This window comes from Diorhabda sublineata, chromosome 7 (genome assembly GCF_026230105.1).
Source record: "Diorhabda sublineata isolate icDioSubl1.1 chromosome 7, icDioSubl1.1, whole genome shotgun sequence".
Classification (NCBI taxonomy): Eukaryota; Metazoa; Arthropoda; class Insecta; order Coleoptera; family Chrysomelidae; genus Diorhabda; species Diorhabda sublineata.
In genome coordinates, this window is record NC_079480.1 from 14,436,402 (window position 1) to 14,454,824 (window position 18,423).

General features: G+C 32.4%; 1 protein-coding gene across 3 annotated transcripts; it reads right to left on the reverse strand.

Annotated features, from left to right (window-relative positions):
• Window positions 1-1,221: 1,221 nt before the first annotated feature.
• Window positions 1,222-16,246, reverse strand: LOC130446533 (O-acyltransferase like protein-like). Of its 3 annotated transcripts, XM_056782847.1 has the most exons (12): window positions 16,127-16,246; window positions 15,569-15,700; window positions 14,226-14,443; window positions 12,981-13,051; window positions 10,965-11,140; window positions 9,399-9,571; window positions 7,388-7,553; window positions 6,068-6,261; window positions 3,827-3,974; window positions 2,868-3,039; window positions 2,218-2,354; window positions 1,222-1,387 (listed from the first exon to the last, which is right to left on the reverse strand). In XM_056782847.1, exons 2-12 carry the CDS (start codon window positions 15,692-15,694, stop codon window positions 1,247-1,249), a joined length of 1,722 nt encoding a protein of 573 aa, XP_056638825.1. In that variant the 5' UTR covers window positions 15,695-15,700; window positions 16,127-16,246; the 3' UTR covers window positions 1,222-1,246. The 3 variants fall into 3 exon arrangements, with proteins under 3 accessions (XP_056638825.1, XP_056638827.1, XP_056638826.1); XM_056782849.1 differs by lacking the exons at window positions 6,068-6,261; window positions 7,388-7,553 and having other exon boundaries at window positions 1,227-1,387; XM_056782848.1 differs by lacking the exons at window positions 2,218-2,354; window positions 2,868-3,039 and having other exon boundaries at window positions 1,227-1,387.
• Between the last annotated feature and the right edge of the window lie 2,177 nt (window positions 16,247-18,423).

Consider the following 18,423-nt stretch of genomic DNA (forward strand, 5'->3'; position numbering starts at 1 on the left):
TGATCTTTTGGATTCCGGAGCAGAGATATGGATCCATATTTCATCCAATGTCACAACAGTACTCCGAATCATCAACACGTTGTCTGTGAGTAAACGCCGCACCCATTTTGAAAAAAAGCTTTCTCATGCCTTCTGATATCATTATGGCCTCAGCTATCTCACGCAATGTCAATTGACGAATATATATAATAAATTTTTAAACTTTTTTGATGCTTCCTGGAGTAACCACCTCAATTTGACGACTAGTCCACCATCATCGGTGTCTGTACAGTATTTTTTTTGTCAATGTCATATGGATTTGACATTGGTAGCGCCATCTGTGTGTAAGTCACACGACTTATTGGGTGAGATTATATGTGTACCCGCTGCTGAGACATCTAAATACATAATTCAAAGTAACAGAACAAGTTAAATCTTGTATAATCGTTCGTTTTTCTAATTATTAATTTGATACAAACTTCCACACGAATTGGTTTGTTTTTAGTTGAATATCAGTTACCATTTCTCTTAAGTTCGTTGAATACAATTTAAATAAAAGTTTATATTAGTTATGAGTCCTAAAAAACTAATAAATGCTTGACGATTGTTAAAAAAAAGGAATTAACCTACGTTTTCAGAGACGATTTACCTTCAGTCTCTGAAGATGATAACTTGGTTATTGAAAGGCTCGCCAAACAATCTAATTGTGAGTGTTGGTGTAAACACTGTAAACAGTGTGAATATCATCAATAGTTCCAGAAATTCCAACTTAGTTCTATTGAAGGAAAAAAATCATAGTACATCGTAATAGTACCAATCATATTTAACATTTCTGTTAGCTTAATTCATATTAGTTTTAAAATAATAATCCCAAGAACATATTAGAGCTACCAGGATACGCCTGTGCTGATTTGTTAACACTAAAATTCATGGTGAGATGTGAACACGAATATCAACGTTTTATATGAAGACTAGATCTCAAAAAACTTTCAAATTGTATATACTATACACGTGATAATAATCTAGTTTATTTTGTCGAAAAAAAAAACAATATGAAATCTTCCATATTAAGTCGATTTTCAATGCACTATGCATTATTTAGATGGAAAATTCTCTATTAGATCAAATTGATAACTGATGGCAACTTCCTTTTGGATTTTGAGAATGTTTTTCGTTATTTTAACGGCTGTAAAAGGCACATTAACTACGTTAGGAAAGGTATTATATATATTAAAAAAAAAACAGGATCAAAAAGTTATATATAATTTTATTCCTTTTTAATCTTATAAGATTTTCCAAGTTGTGGTAAAAGAGATGTTTGTAATGATCCGAATGGTTCTTCTACTATCAGACCGAATATGATTCCCACAATAATAGAAATCGCAAGAGTTTTTAAATAATCCATTACCTGAAAAATTTCGTATCATAATATGAATTTTTTTCTTTCTATTAATTGGTTTGGAAAACATTTGATGTTAGACGTGTAATTATAATAACTATGGCTTCAAAACGAAATATAAAACTAATTTTTAAATTTTCTAAATTAATATATACATAGGAGGACGGTTCCAGAAGTACCTGATCCAACAAACACAAAAATTTTGAAAAAAATGTATTTAGCAATGTTTGATAAATTCGATACACTTTTTTTAATAAGACATCGATATCACCTCTTCATTATTGGAAAGTAATTGACCAGCGACCCATTTTTTCAAGCTTGGGAACAAAAAATTATCCAAGACGTTTTAATCTGGCATTTAGGGGGTATGTGTTGGAAACAACGCGTTCTTCTTAGCCAAATGTGGACGTTTTTGTTTGATTTCATCCCTCAAACGTTGCAATAAGTTCGAATAATACTCACCGTTGATAGTTTTTCCTTTTCCAAAATAATCAATGGGAATTATCCCACGCAAATCCCAAATAACCGACGCCATGACATTAACTCCAGATAGAACAGTTTTTACCTTTTTTGGAGCCGATTCTTCCTTTTCTAGATTGTTTTGATCGTTCTTATGATGATTATGAAAAATTTGACTTTTTTCCTGGGAAACGTTGCAAAAACTCGATATAAACAACTTCTGCACGACGCTATTTCTGTTCCATTGTGAGAAAACGCGGCATCCATCTTGCGCACAGCTTTCTTATGTCTAAATTTTTAACTACCGCCATCTCTAGGTCAAGTCAGGTACTTCTGGGTACGTATTTTTACTGTCAACTGTCATGTCATCACATACTTACTATTATTACATTAGAAATTCTTGGAGGTACAGAAGTATAAGCGAAACGGCAAATAATAAAATGAGTGACATATATTGGAAAACAGAAGTTACCCAAAATAACAAGGTATCTGTTACGCATAATTCTCTTCATTATACCTAAAAAATCAAACAATCATTACAGAAGTAAAACGAATAATCAATCAGCGACTTTCCACTGTTTCCTAACCTCAAATTTGCACTTGCAGGAGAGAGACTAATGCATATATTGATTGAAAAAATGGTAATTATTAAGAGAGTTAATGATAGCTCGCTAATCCGCTGGACTCAGAACCTTCCATTCAAAATCAAAATCAAAGCTAGATCTGATCTTTAAATTCAATAGAAGCAAAAAAATTCAAGTTACTCATGTGTGTACTTGGCAACACCGGAGTACACGGGAATGAACAATGCAAGATAATTATTTTCATAAGACCACAACCTTTCGTAAATTTTCCAAAAAGCCATACAGTCATGGTCATAAATAAGTAGGAAAACAAGAAGGAATCAGAAACATGGAATAAGGCACCAGATCTGAAAGAATGGAAAAGATTTTTTTCCTATTCCACCAACTGGTCTGATACGGCTCTTTTATTCAACAGGCTACTATTGGGAGTTTTTTTCATACTATACCTCCTAAATTGAAAGAGATGCCCAATAAAAACAATCCGGCACCTAAAGTGATCATAGGCCGACATATTGACCCCAAAACGGCTTCGATCCATCCTCTACCTTCTGCAATACTCAATTGTAGAGCTAAAATGGGCAGTACAATCACCGAAGTTTTCCATAATAATATTAGTCGCTGCAAAATAATACCAGTGAGTTTATGAATGAATTTTTATATTAAGTTTCAGCCAGTATTAAGAGATTTATTTAATGGATGGTGTTGATGAGTGATATATCAAGAATGTAAGTGAGTGAAGGAGCATTTAGGTTAGAGGCAACGAGGATGGTCTTAGAAGTACCTGGACTGACCTAGAGTTAGCGGTAGTTGATTGAAAAATACCACACAGTCTATACAGTCTATACAAGGTTTCACAACCATGGATGAAACGTGGGTCCAACACTTTACATCCAAAGCAAAATAACAATCAAAACAATGGACTGATAAGGGACAACCAGCTCCAAAGAAGGTAAAAATTGTTCTATCTGTAGATAAGGTCATGACGTCGTTTTTTTTGTGGGGGGGGATAATTTTCATTGACTGTCCTGAAAAAGGAAAAACTATCAACTGCAAGTATTATTTGAATTCATCGCAACGTTTAAGCGAAGAAATCAAGTAAAAACGGCTGCATCTGGCTAAGAAGTGAGTGTTGGTTCATCAAGACAATGAACCAGCTCCCAGGTCCATTATTGCAATGGCCATGCTGTTACCTCATGGACCCTATTCACCAGATTTAGCACGGTGGGCACAGGTTTTCAAACAATAAAAAGTTGGTGTCGGCAGTTAATGGCAAGGAGCTGGACGATTTTTTCTGTTTTATTTGTTGTGCCAGGTAATTCTGGAACCATTCCCGTATAGGGAAAAAAGGAAAATACGGACGAAATACGAAAAGAACTTGTGATAGATAAAAAAAAAACATACTTACACGAGATGGCGAAAATTTTACATCACCATATATGAAACGAACACTCCCTAGAATGACTCCAATGAAACTACTAGAAACGTTCGCAAAAGTGGATATATAGCCTATAGAAAACGACAGCGACTTATTTAAATTATATGAGAACATACTTCTGCAAACAAAAATTTCAATTAAATAAAATCCTAAATATCATCCTAACTAGGGTGATACATGAAGGCTTATCGTTTAGCCCCATATCTATAAATAATAAAAAAATTTGGTCGTATAGCGTTTCATTTTCTGATTATAGTTGGGTGAACAACTAAGAACAGCCATCAGAGTATTATATTACATCTTCAGTTTTAATGAGACATTTAATGAAGAAAGATATTTAGATTTGGAAAAAAATATCTGTCAGTTCTTGTAGAACATTCTAAAAAGTAAAACGCATCAAATCAATTAAACAACTATCAGCATTTTATTAGTATAAATATGAATAATGAATCTAATTCATTCAATGGTATATTACTTCATAAATGTTCGCAATTTTTTAGATCAAACATTCCCCGATAGGAGGATAGAAGTTTATTTATAAGATCAGCAAGATATCCATACCTAACTTGCTTAGATTTTTATTTGCAGGACCTGTATAAATTTTATTTACTGTATATTAAGTATTTATCAGCAAATACTTGTAAAAATTAAAATTGTGACAACGTTGACAACATTGTGAGGCGTTGGAAGAGGAGAGTTCGAGTTTGTACTTAGAACGAGAAACAAGTCTAGAAATACAGTCCGCTAAACCTATTTCAAAATTTGAGTCAGCAATACAAACATAAATCTTGGTCTTTCGAGCCGGAGTTTTTGTCGGGGTCATTTTTTTATTGATTTTTGCGTCAGATCTTTTCTTTTTCCGGAAAAATAAAATTGAGTTTATTGAAAGTCTAATATCTTTAATACTTTATATCCTAACCGAAATCCCATAAAAAAATCTATTATCAATGAATTAGTAAAAAAGTTGAACGAAACTGATTCAGTAGAAGATTTAAACAAATCAACAACTGAAAACGAGAATTGTCAGATGAAGATTTTGATAAACATGAAGAATTTTCAGACCTTTGTATCGTTTTGATTGCAACACTTTTCCATTATTTGATATGCAAATTATTCACGTCCATCAAAATCATCATCTCTTGAACCAACGTTACTTTGTATGTATGGAATTTATTATCACCTAAATTTTTTGTCTCGGATGTTTGCGAAATATCAAGTTCTTTGTACGAGGAAGTACCCAAAAGTATCCGGAATAGCATTACCATGGTTGGAGCTTTTGTAGTACTGATTTCTGCCGTTAGAGCCTGTCTAGTGTAACTCGTCGCCTATTCAGTGCCGCGCGGGCCGTTGACCTACCGCGTTCTGTTCGTTACTAGTAACCGTTTTTCGTTTTAGTGCTGTTTCACTGCTGCTTCGTTTTTTTATGATGGCAAATTTAAGTGAACAACGTGACGTTGTGAAATTTTGTTTTCTATTCGCTTCTGAAACTTTTTTAATACTGCAAACTGCTTACAAAGATGATGCTATGGGGAAAACTCAAGTGTATGAGTGGTTTTCTAGATTTAAAAATGCGAAAATGTCGATTGATGACAAACCTCGCTCTGGACGTCCATCAACTGCCCGAATCGATAAAAAAATTCGAGAGCTTGTGCGACAGACTGTCGACAGACAATTGAACAACTGTCTGAAATCAGTGGAATATCCTGGAGCTCGGTTCAGCAAACAGGTGACTGGTTCTTCGACCATGACAACGCACCTGTACACTCAGCCATCACTGTTAGACAGTTTTTGGTTAAAAATAATATGGTTCCGCTGCCCCATGCACCTTACTCGCCTGACCTAGCTCCGTGCGACTTTTTCTGGTTTCTACGCATAAAAAGGAGCATGAAAGGACGGCGATTTTAAAACATTGAAGACCTAACCTAACCTAGTACTCAAGTGTGGAGCGACTTCTAACATCTAAAAATTTGGATAAATCTTTTACTGGCGCAGTTTCGTTAAACTTTTTTTACTAATTTACTGACAGTAGATCTTGTTATGGGGTTTCGGTTGGGATATAAATTATTAAAAATTCATAAAAATCGTACAAGCCATTTCCGAGATAATTCACGCGTGCCATACATAAAACTCACTCTGTATAATTCGTTCCTGAGATATGGCCGAAAGTTGCTCACTCTGTAACTTAAAAAGGATTAATGCTAAGTAAGTTACCTCATTGTTGGAGTGAATCCTGTTCCAACATTATATGTGTATAATAAACATCCGTGTAAACAACAGAATACAAAGAGAATTATACAGTGTGTCCTAATTATGTTCAATTTTTTTCTAAAAATGACGTAGTGCGTCAATGCAATTATCACGTATATTTGGAAATCTGCAGAGATGAACCACATGTGCATGTTACACTGAAAAACATATATTTTCTAACGTTAATTTCTATATTTACACTAAGAAAAATTATTTTTTATCAACAAACAGGGGTTATGTTTAGATTTGATCATCTCTGAAATATTTTACGATAAATTATAATAGTAAGATGAAGAGTGATTTATCAGACGTCGATTTTCAGCATGTTTCCACATAATATTAGTTGAAACAGATACATAAATGTAAATTGAATTATTACGTTGAAAATTAATTGAAAAAACTAAAGAAAATTTGAATAAATAGTATCCTGAAAATGCTACGTCTTTTGAACTGGAGAAGAATTTCGAAGGCTCGGCTAGTTTTAAGCTAAATTTAGAAAAATAAGTGTATTTCATCAGTAGATAACTCGACTTGAAAATTCAAGAAAATTATCGACGGTATCTATCTTACTAATCTTCAGCTTTGTCGTTAAACTGCTCAACCAGAATTTCCCACGCCTCCTCAGCTGACATCCTACCTACTATTAGCTAGTGAAGATTGTCGCTAACGCACTGAAAAATTATTTCATCTTGAGCTTAAACTTGTTGTGATCTTCGAGTTCTATCTTTTCAGTCTCACTTGGCTTTTTTGATGAAAACTGAAGTTTCTTCCTGGTAGTTTCAACGATTCCGACCGTATCATACAACTCCACATCGGCCAATCTTCTGCACCTTTCACACAACTTAGCGTTTGAAACAATAACAAAACACAGAAGAAGGGCACTTCTAGAATCACGTCTAGTTTGCTAGGATCTCAGGATACAACACAACAAACCAAAACGAATCTGTCAGGAAGCTCACTGAAAACAATTTCATTTTTGCACCAAGCGTATTTGCGTGTCATTCGAGATCAAATCAAAAGATAAATGGTAGCTGTGGTGCACATTGGGATCAAATACCAACTCGCAGACGTTCGTTCTGAGTGTTTGGCGTGGAGTGTTCGTGATATCAAGTGCTGTCAACGCGAGTAATTTGAGTGGTGCCTACCATGTTGCGTTCAGGAATTCAATTTGTAACAAAGTATCAAGGTAAAACATATTATAGTTTTATCTGTATGCGATTCTAAACTCGAAGAGCTAGAAATGGCAATCTTACATACCACTGTACAACTTATGAACGTACTTACCACCTGTTCTATTGAGAAGAAATTATTGAGGCACAACACACTACTCCACCAATATTTTCTACAGACTTCGTCACTCTGAAGTAAGAAATCGAAATTAACTGGGCCACTTAATAAGTATTTCCAGTTAGAAATTGTGAGAATTACGAATATCGGAGCTGCTGTATATCTGCAAATTGATATTAATCAGATGAGGGTACGGGGATAGAGAATCGGTGCATTTTTATACAGCTGTGCAAGTGAATTAGGTGGTGACTGACTTTTTCGAATGGACAATCTAAAGGAAAACGAACGACATGAAATAATTGCCAAGTTTTATGAATAAAATCAAGATCTGAAGAAATCGTTTACAGTAGATCACTTTGTTAGAATGGGAATAGGCAGACAAGAACAAGAACAGGAACAAAAAAATACTAAAAAAGAAGTTAGAAGCATCGGTTGAAGATGCTCACGTAGACGGCTTACGAAAATTGGAATGAAAATTAAAATTTGGTAAGATATAAACAATATTTTAGAGAAACAGTACGGAGTTAAAAAATCTAGAAAATTTGGAAATAAATATTCTGGAAAGCAATAAATGAAACATATATCATAACGTTCTTCAGCATACATTTATCCTTCTGGAAATTCTGTTGTCGCCAAAATATATAGATCTAGATTAATCCAGTTCATAAAGGAAATTTTGTATTTTGTTTTAGATATGGAAATTGCTCATTATACAAAGGACTTGTGGAAAATTTTGTAAAATTGAATATTCTGTTTATTGAAAAGTAGGAATTTCTATTTTTAATATTAATGAGCAACTACAATTGAAGAATTTTGAACAATCGAAAAATTAGGAAAGTGAGTGCTGATTCAGTTTTTTGGATACTTCATTTTTGTCAAATGTTAGTGAAACATGACATTTGACATTGACATTTCTTTTCAAATTAATCAAGCACAGATATAAAGAAAAATTTTTGACAAAAGTACTATCAATCTTCTTCTGAAGCGAAGCTGATTCTTCAACATAAATCGGTTGAAAATATTGAGCAATTTAGACCCTAAATAATGAGTTTTTAAATTTTGTACATAATTGGGTTTTATGTACGTCAAATCTTCACCCTCTTCACCCTTGCCACTTAAGTTGTGAGAGAAACAAGTAAAAAGAAATATTCATAATGTTTTTGTTTTTCAAAATATTCTCTATTAAAATCAACACACTTTTACATGCCTTTGAATCAATTTTACTAAAACATGTTTTCCATTCCGATCGAGGTACCTCCAAAACATGTAGAAATCAACAAACAAACGGTGGTCTACCATTAGAAATTGACCTTCTATGTTGCTCTAGTAGAACGCTAGTTACATGTTCAGGTTGTTTGAAAGAACAGTCAAACATTTGGTTCGAAATGTGCGAACAGCTTTTGTTAGATTTGGATCGTCTTGAAAGAACCATATTGTTGAGTTTCAAGTTCACGATTCGTCGCCTGTCACAATCTAATAGATGTCTTTTGGAGCACCGCCATTGAATACTTCCAGAATTTCTTTGCACCAATTGCCACGAGCTTTTGATGAGCCATTGTCAAATTACGCGGTATCCAACGCGAATGAATATTTTTGACAGTAAAATGTTCATGCGAGTAGGACTCAATCTGCTATTATAGCTTACGCACAACTTTAATGTTTTCTGGCTTTTAAATGACCTTTACGAAACACATCATGCAGTTATTTATTCAGATGAGATGGTGCTTCATCACCAAAAGTCGAAGCGATTGAATCGGTATATTGCTGTTGGTTTAATCAACGTTGATGGTTATAGAAATTCATCGAAATTTTTGACCAAATTCAAAATTTTAAAGTCAATGATTGCAATGTAAATGAAAAACCCAAAATAAGCAAATGACTAAGTCAAAATATGCACAAAAATATCGAAAATTCGCTGAAGCTCTTACTTATTTGTCACATAATTTTCTCCGAGCTAAAGGAATGAACTGTTCTTTGAAAAAAATGGAAAATCAACTGATTCACGTACCTGAAATATCTGTTGATTAAGATAATACCGAAGTGCTTTACAGAAAATTCTCCGTGGTCCCTGAAAATCCCGTGTATGCGTTCTGTTGCTAACCAAGAGGAAATCAAAAAGAAACTCAGAACTACAACGCTGAAAAATTTTCTAAAATGCACCAAATAAGGCGGAGTCATATACTGCAACGAAAAATATTTTTTAAAAAAAAAGTCCCAGTAAATTGTTTGTTTTTAAGTCAATAATGTCATACCAGTAATATTTCATCGAGTTGAGTGGTGTCAAATCTTAACAAATTTTATCAATTTAATATACAGAACGGTTTATTTTTTGTTTAAGTATGTCATTTGATACTGAATACACTATTTATGATACCACTGCATCAACATTAACAATTACAGTGTCTGACGCGCGTTTCGATAACCAATTTGTCGTCTTCAGAGACTGAAGGTAAACAGTTTTCCTAACTTAGTAAACAGTGTATTCAATATGAATATCGCCAACGGTTCCAAATATTTCAACTTAGTTACGTCATTTGATTTAAAATATTGTTTATTTTGGCCATATAATTAATAATTTTTGTTTGTAATATTTTATAGTAGTAATACTTTAAAATATATCCTTACGAGATTAGATTATTCTTTCTTTCATAAATTGAACTTTGTCTATATATTTACACAGTTAGGTTTTGAATTATCAGCCTTATATAGAAACAAAGGTCATAAATAAAAAAAATGTCATTATTCTTTTATATATTTTCCTTTTGTCTCCACACACTTTTTAGAACGTATGATTAAAGCTTTTATGTCACTTTAAAAACATGATGCAGTCAAAATCTAATATACGAGGACAAAATCTCGTGGATCTTGGTAGGTCGAATGATATTGAAGAGCTCGTAGGCGCATACATAGATGGCGCTATTAGTATTAAATCCATATGGGTTTCAGTGTGTCCTAATCTCAAAAGTCACAGCTATCGTACTATTTGTACGTGAGATTTTTTGTCTTAATTTAAAACGCGAATGTACTATAATTTAAATCATTGCATCCTTTAATTATCTGATAAACGTTTAATTACATAACCTCAAAAATTCGTATCTCAAATAGTGTTTTTAGGCGACGCCTAAACGACGAATAGTGTTCCATGTAGTGAAAGTGACAGTTCCGTACTGCAAAACACTTGCGGGACGCTCTGGAGTAGACAACTTTAACTTCCTTAAATGTCACTCTAGCCGCTTCAATAATGACAGTTGACAGTTTCATTTCGATGATTTTGCATAACTTTCTTTCACCACAAATACGAATTAATCAACAAATCACAAACATATCTACAGAGATCCCATCAACATCTAGTAGATATATACATATTCTATCTACATGAAATCCAATAAATATTAATAATTGTCCTGGAGGTACAATCAACATTACTTTTTGCAAATAATTAATAAATCAATTTCGACATTTCAAATATCATTAAGTACATAATATCATACGTACGGCGTACACAAAAATGTTGTGTACGCCGCGGCTGAAACAATACAGTCCTTGACATACAAATAACTATTAATGTACTTACAGTTTCGGCAAGAAATTCTGGATTTTCAACGTATATACCAAGCCATTGCAAAGACATATGTATAAAAATAACAATTAGCAACGATATAAACCGAAAGCTATTCAAATGTGCCAGTTTTATCTTAGAAATGTCCATTTTCTTTGCAAAACTGTTATACAAGGAAAAATGTTTCAGACCTAAAACATATACAAAACCGGTTATTAAAAGTGTAAAATACACTTTAACAAATTTCTCTTTTATATTGTCAAGAGAAGTTTGAAACGGCTGATTTGTTTATAGTTTTTTAAATCTTAATTTTTTTTCTTTATAGTCCCAGTTATCCATGTGATTTACATTTTTTGAACCAATACATCTTTTTGTAAAATTTGCATACGAATTTTTTTTTCGTACATAAACTCAGACTTGTAAGTTCTAGAATGAGGAAAACCAAGAAACTATCGGTTGAAACACGCGTATTAATCACAACTCTTCATAATCTAAGCAAAAAAACAGCCTCGAAAACCACAATGTTAAAGATAAACGTATTGCGTTGATCAGTAAACGTGAACGACGATTCTCGAGACCTTTGAGTAATTCTATGGTGAAAACAAACTGGTCTTTTCATAAGGGTAGTAGTGAATGAGGCAATGTTTGAAGCTTTTTGGTTACCGGATCATGCACCGTGCGACTTCTACCTCTTTCCTGGATTTAAATCTGCATTAAAAGGTAAAGGATTTGAGTCTGTAAAAGAAAAATCCTGATAGACTAAGAGCCAGTGCCTGCCAGACATACGTTAAAGTATAAAAGCTGAACATTTTTTTGCGTGTTCTCACTGGTGTCGCGAACAATGTTTGGGGGTTACAAACTTTGGATAACAGTGCCTTCGGTAGGTATAAGGTAATCAAGGTACGCAGTACCTAAGCTCTTTCACGTTAAATTATAAAAGCTGAAATTCACACAGAGTGTTCAAATGTCAAAATTTATTTGAATATTACTGAAAAATTATCATACAATAGTTTTTAAATAACCAGACATATTCAAAGGGTTAAACAACCCTTTAGACTTGATAAAGTCTACCTTGAACTGTACATGAGAGATCATCAGAAAACTGTTAAGTTAAGTTAAGTGAGTTTAATACGGAAAAAACTATTTATTCTATACATAGAAATTAAATTTAGATTTTTCATTTATTAATATTAATATAGTAAATAAATTTAATTTAATTTAGCTCAATATTAATTAATTAAATATTATCTTATATATTTTTCTTGAGAATTATTTTGTAAGAATATTCAAACGTTTAGGTCTATTTGTATTGTATGATAATATTCACATAAATTTTTTGTTCATTTTAAAATTTAAACTGCAGAAATACTCTCTTAAATGCATTCATGTACCTGAGCAATGTTTTCTCAATGCATTTGACCTTCTATCGCGTCTGGCGGAGTATTTAGACCCTTCGGATAGGTCTGGCCTTTTGAATAATGACTTGTAATTGTCATTTGAACACTCTGTGTAAATTTCAGCTTTTATACTTTCACGTATGTCTGGCAGGCACTGGCTCTCACTCTATGAAAGAATTACCAAAAAAAACGACTTGTACTGTTTCGAACAATGGAAGATGTAGGGATAAGGCAGAGGTATACTTTGAAGGTGATAATAAATTGATATATAAATCACCAGACTTGTTATTTAATAATCATACTTCGAATATTCAAGGCTTGATAGGTGGAGGCTGTGATATGAAGGAAAGTATGCATTTAGTGAATTTGGGAATAGTTTCCATCTTTTAATGTTAATTTGTTTCAAATTTGAAAACTCCACGTTGTTTAGTATTTGTTTGGCAGCAATTAATAGACGATTCTTATTATAAAAATTGTATCGAACTTATTGAACATCGGTGGGAAAAGTGTATGGAGCTAAAAGGAGATTTACGTTTGGAAAATAAATATACTCTTTCTCAAGACTTTTGTATTTTCTTTGTTGAGTACCTCTGAGACCATCTACGTAAAAGTATAAGTATTAATAGATACGTACCACTAGTACTGGTTTTGTCAGTAAAACAAGTTGCATATAAGACCATCAAAATATACAATATTGTTCCAATACTATAACAAAAAAAATAATAATAATAATGAATTCATAATTGTTTAAGGCTTATTTTGAAAATTAGTTAAAGCTTTTCAGTTTGATGTGCCCCAGAAGCGTGTTCTTCAGCTCTCTAGATATATATTTAAATAGTACCCTCGTATAATGGCTTTGCTGCTTATTCACCTACATCTCGTCGAAACTTGTATCGAGCCGTATTGGTGTAGTTAATGAAGTTGTCGAAATGCTTAACTTTCAAAAGTTACCTTTAAAAGACCTACAATACGAGTTGTAGCTATTAAATTATGTGACTTATGATAAAAAGCAATTTATTTTGATTTTATGTATATTTATTCATTATCAACTACAATAAATATCCCTCCTCTTTCTCTGTAGTGCTCCATGCGAAACTTTTATTGTTTCAAACAGTGCGGGAAGTCTTTTACATCAGTTCCCTAAGGACGCGCTTCACTTTTTCTTACATAGCTTCAACTGCAACTTCTCGACTCACCCTCTCATCAACTTTTAACCATTTTTGTGTTTTTTGATTATCAACTTTTTTCAACTTAATGTAGGATCCTAGCATTCATTTTCTCGACTCACCCTGTATGATATTATATTTTTGTCTTTTTCTATCATTAACAACCCTCTTTTTTAAACAACCAATAACTTTTTGACCCGTTCTTGTATAAATTCCAGCTTTGTTTGTCAAGTTTTGTTACTGACCTTAAGTGTCCTTAATGAATAATTTTTTACTTAGTTTTCTGGTCTTATTCAACTTCTAGCATCCAGTCTCCCCTCGTATATGATACCAATAATTGGTTGTTGCCTTAAAAAAATCACCTCATTTCCTCGAACACCATATTATTTTGAAAATGTGGCAACGTTACTTAAATGTAACTATAAGAACTGTACATCTTGTTATTTTTTAATTTCTTATGATTCTATTGACTCCATTTTTTATAAAATACCAACTATTACGATTGGAAACATAACCTAAATTAATTTCAAAGGCTGAAAATGCTGTTTTAGGGTGAATCAATTTTTGAATGCCTTTTTTCAAAAAGAACATTGAACCAAAGCCTTGAAAGTCATGCTAAATCTAAACTAATCTAAAATGCAGACTGGGTCCTTTTGCAATTTAAAAATGATAAAAAAAATCCTATCAAAAACCAATTAACCAAGTATACTTACAGTATAATTATGTCATAATCATTTACATGTGCCTTTCCGTCAGTGCAGTAATAACTTTCAATTTCTGAAGAAACATGATACATTTCTAATTTTTTGTTAATTTCATTATATAAATATTGAATTTTTGATATGTTTCGTTCATCAACTTCTTGCTTATCTACACATATTGCGCGATAAACTAAACTTGGATCCAGAAAGTTCTCATTATTTTTCCTTTCCTAAAATCATAAACAATCTTCAAATTTTTTCCATTTGAATTATTCAAACTCAACTTTTTTCGAATCTGGGAACAGATCCAAAGGGGTTAAACCTGGTGAATAGGGTGCATGATATAACAATTCAAACTTTAATTTATTAATTTTGGTCATGGAAATAAAGGATATATGACCTGGTGTATTTTCTTGAAGAAACAACACTTTCGCAGTTTATAGTTATTCTTTTTTAAAGATGATCAATAGAAATTATCCTACACACATCCCAAAAAACCGACGCCATGACCTTATCTACAGATAGAACAGTTTTTACCTTCTTTGGAGCTGTTCTTTCCTTTTCAGTCTAGTGTTTCAATTGTTCTTTTACTTTGGATGTGAAGTGATGGATCCACGTTTCATCCATGGCTAGAAATCAGAGCAAACATTCATCGATGAAAACATCTTCGCGGCATCCATTTTGCACACAGTTTCTCATGTCCAAATATTCAGTTAATACTGTATTGGAGGTACCACGTCGACATAATAATGGAAGATTGAAGTACTAAATGGGCGAAAGATTAAAAACCAACTTCGACGAGAGCTCACGGCCCACTTTCCCAAAAGATGGTACGAAAACTGGACCCCTACGTCTCAAGAGGTTAAATAGAAGAAGAAACAAGGCTTCTTCCTATCATTTCAAAACATTTTCTATCCACCTGCGTAAAACCAAATTCAGATTCAAGCTGAGGGAAAACTTCTTGCATCTAATCCAGAAGAATGGTCTTACCAAGGATTTTGAAAGCTTGCTAAATGTTGGTTTAAAACTATAAAATACGATGAGCTATACTTCAAATATTGAGGCTTTCTTTCCGTATGATTATTTGATAACATTATCTATGAGACAACCTTTATAGTATTCAAACTTTTTAAAGTGGATACTGTCATTTATAAATAGTAACATCATGAAAATTATTTGTTTCCATAATACGTTTCGAAAAGAGATTTTTGATATGGAAAAATTGATTTCTGTTCAAATTGGAGATGAAAGACAGTTTTTTTCAAAATAAAGTCAGAAATGTTGTTGATGTCAAAATTATATTTCAAAAAATCAGTTTTGGAAGAAAAAAATCATTTGTATTCTCAACAACTTACCTCAAACAAATTATAAAGAGATGTATTGGAAACTGGAATTTTCAATATTCCTTGCACTTTACAGTATTCGTTACCATTTTGGATACATTCTGTATAATTGTCCCATTCAAATAGTGACGGTAACATTTTTATCTTAAAAAATCGTGATTTTGAACAATATTATCTTCATAGTCTCACAAAAAAATAATCAAAATAGATCAGATAAAAAAATCAGCGTATGATATATAATAGTATTTGCAAGACACATAAAATCCCACACCAAAAAATACGCCAAAAAAATAGAGATAACCCACAAAGAATGTTTGCAACGAGCGCATATTTGCAGGTTTAAAGACGTATTTTCAATCCCTGTTCCTGATGGTTTTTCGTTTTGTTTTAATGAAAATAATCATTCAAAAAATAAATAATATACAGTGGGTTGCATTTAAAATGAAAAAATTAGTCACATCACATACTTTTTATAATTTTTTTTTAAACTAGAATTTGGAAATGCAAATTTGACAGTGCCACACTGTATATTCAAAAGTTACCGTGTAAAATAAAATAAAACGTACTTACTTATAACTTATTATTTTACACTGATCGAATTGATACTGATCAAGTTTTTGTTTCTAAAAATACACTACAGGAAACCTGTGACCTTACTTTACAAACGAAAAAATTATCAAAGAATTAATTAAATACAACTTGAGTTTTTAATCTTTCGATGTTGGTTTGTGTATATAAATTTTTATTTCTGTTTCTTATTCCAATAACCAAGATCTAACGACTTGTTTCCAGTAACAATCATTCTGATTTGATAATGGTAAATGAACTTGGAAAGATTATCTAAAACGATGACATAAATATGATTTGTGATTGTGTAAATAGGAATAATTTTCGAAAATTTGCGAATATCTAGTCTCAATGATATAACATCAATTAGTTGCTGTGACTGACACACAGATGGAGCTGCCACTAACAAATCCATATGACGTTTACGATGTACCAACTTTCAGATAACCATGTGTCAAATTTCAAGACATTTCGATTTGTCAAAGAAAAGTGACAGCCATTTAAGTGAAGCTACTTTTGTTATTGTCATTGTACAATTTTTTGTGTTGATTTATCATTGCTTCTTGATAAAAAAATATTGTGCAAGCTCAACAATGACTTCAAAAGTGTTATCCGGACTCTGTTCCATCGAAAAGAACCATTTGTTAAAGATTTGCTGAATTTAAACGTGGTCATACAGACACTGATGATGGTGAACGTTCTGGTCCTCCAATTGATGTGATTACTCCAGAAAACATCTAAAAAAGATATCAGAAGCCACCTTCGAAGCGTCCAAAGGCACAACAGTCATCTTGGAAGGTTATGTCTTCAGTATTTTGAGATGCGTATAGAATATTGTTCATCGACTATCTTCATAAAGAAGAGATAATTGATAACAAATTCTCGGGACGTGGAAGTGACGGGAAGTCATACAAGCACGGAAAAATCCATTTCTGGACGTGTAATGAACGGTACTTCTTATTATACTGAAAACAACACAAAAAAAGGATAAGAATTAAATTTTCAGTCAAGTTTTACCATTACCAATGAGGGATATACATTCCATTTACTGTAAATATGCAGGTATACGGCTTAAAAGTATGATCAACAGAAGATAATTTGTTGCATACCGAAATCGTGTTATTCAGAAAATCTCTGAAACTGAAAAATCCCGAAGAATATACCAGACATGGGTCTAGGGCGTTCTTCAGCAACAGTGCTGGTGGAGAGCAACGAGGATTTGCTAACTCTGAGAAGACTCGTAGGATGACCAGTAGTTTCATGACCAAAGTATATTCTAAAAAGGCATTTGTTATTAAGGTTTGGAATCCCTCCAAATCGATTTTATGAAAGCCATTTTAGAACCAAAACAGTTTGGAAGAGACATATGTTCTCCAAACTATAGCAGGATCAGCAGTTTTTTGTCCAAAATTAATTTTGAGACGTTTTTTTACATCCTAAATAAGATTTAGAAAAACCATTTCTTCCAAATTGGATTTGAAAAAGTCATTTTTCACCAAAAATGATTTGGAAAAGCCATTTCCGACCAAATTATATATATTTTTTTAACGAAATAAGTTATGAAATATATATATATATATATATATATATATATATATATGTTTCGCAAATTATCTAAGGATCAATAGTCTTTTGTCCAAAACAAATTTTGAAAAATCATTTTTCATCGAAATAGGACTTGGAAAAGCCATTACCGACCGAATGAGATTGGAAGAAGCCCTTTTTTGAATCAATTAAATTTTGAAATACATATATGTTTAGCAAATTATATGAGGATCAGTATTTTTGTCCAAAACAAATTTTGAAAAGACATTTTTCATCAAAAAAAAATTTAGAAAAGCCATTTCCAACCGAATGATATTGAAAGAAGCCCTTTTTTGAACCAATTAAGTTTTGAAATACATATATGTTTAACAAATTATATGAGGATCAGTATTTTTGTCCAAAACAAATTTTGAAAAGACATTTTTCATCAAAATAAGAGTTTGGAAAAGCCATCTCCTAAAAAAATCACTTTTCTATCAAGTGAGATCTAGAACAGCCAGAGAGTTTTGAATATACTGACTATTTATTAAATTATCCTCCAGACCTAACCTTACTCTTCTCACTTGCAAAGCACAAGCTCTGCGACATTCCATCAGGAATATAAAAGCATCCGCTAGCCGTCTGCTTCAACATCTTCAGTTTTAAAGAATGAAATACCGATGGGACTCATCTGCAATAATAAAAATTGTTCAACACATGTTTGTATTGATACCAACGATTTCTAAATATACTAATCAAGTTGTTATTTCCAGAGA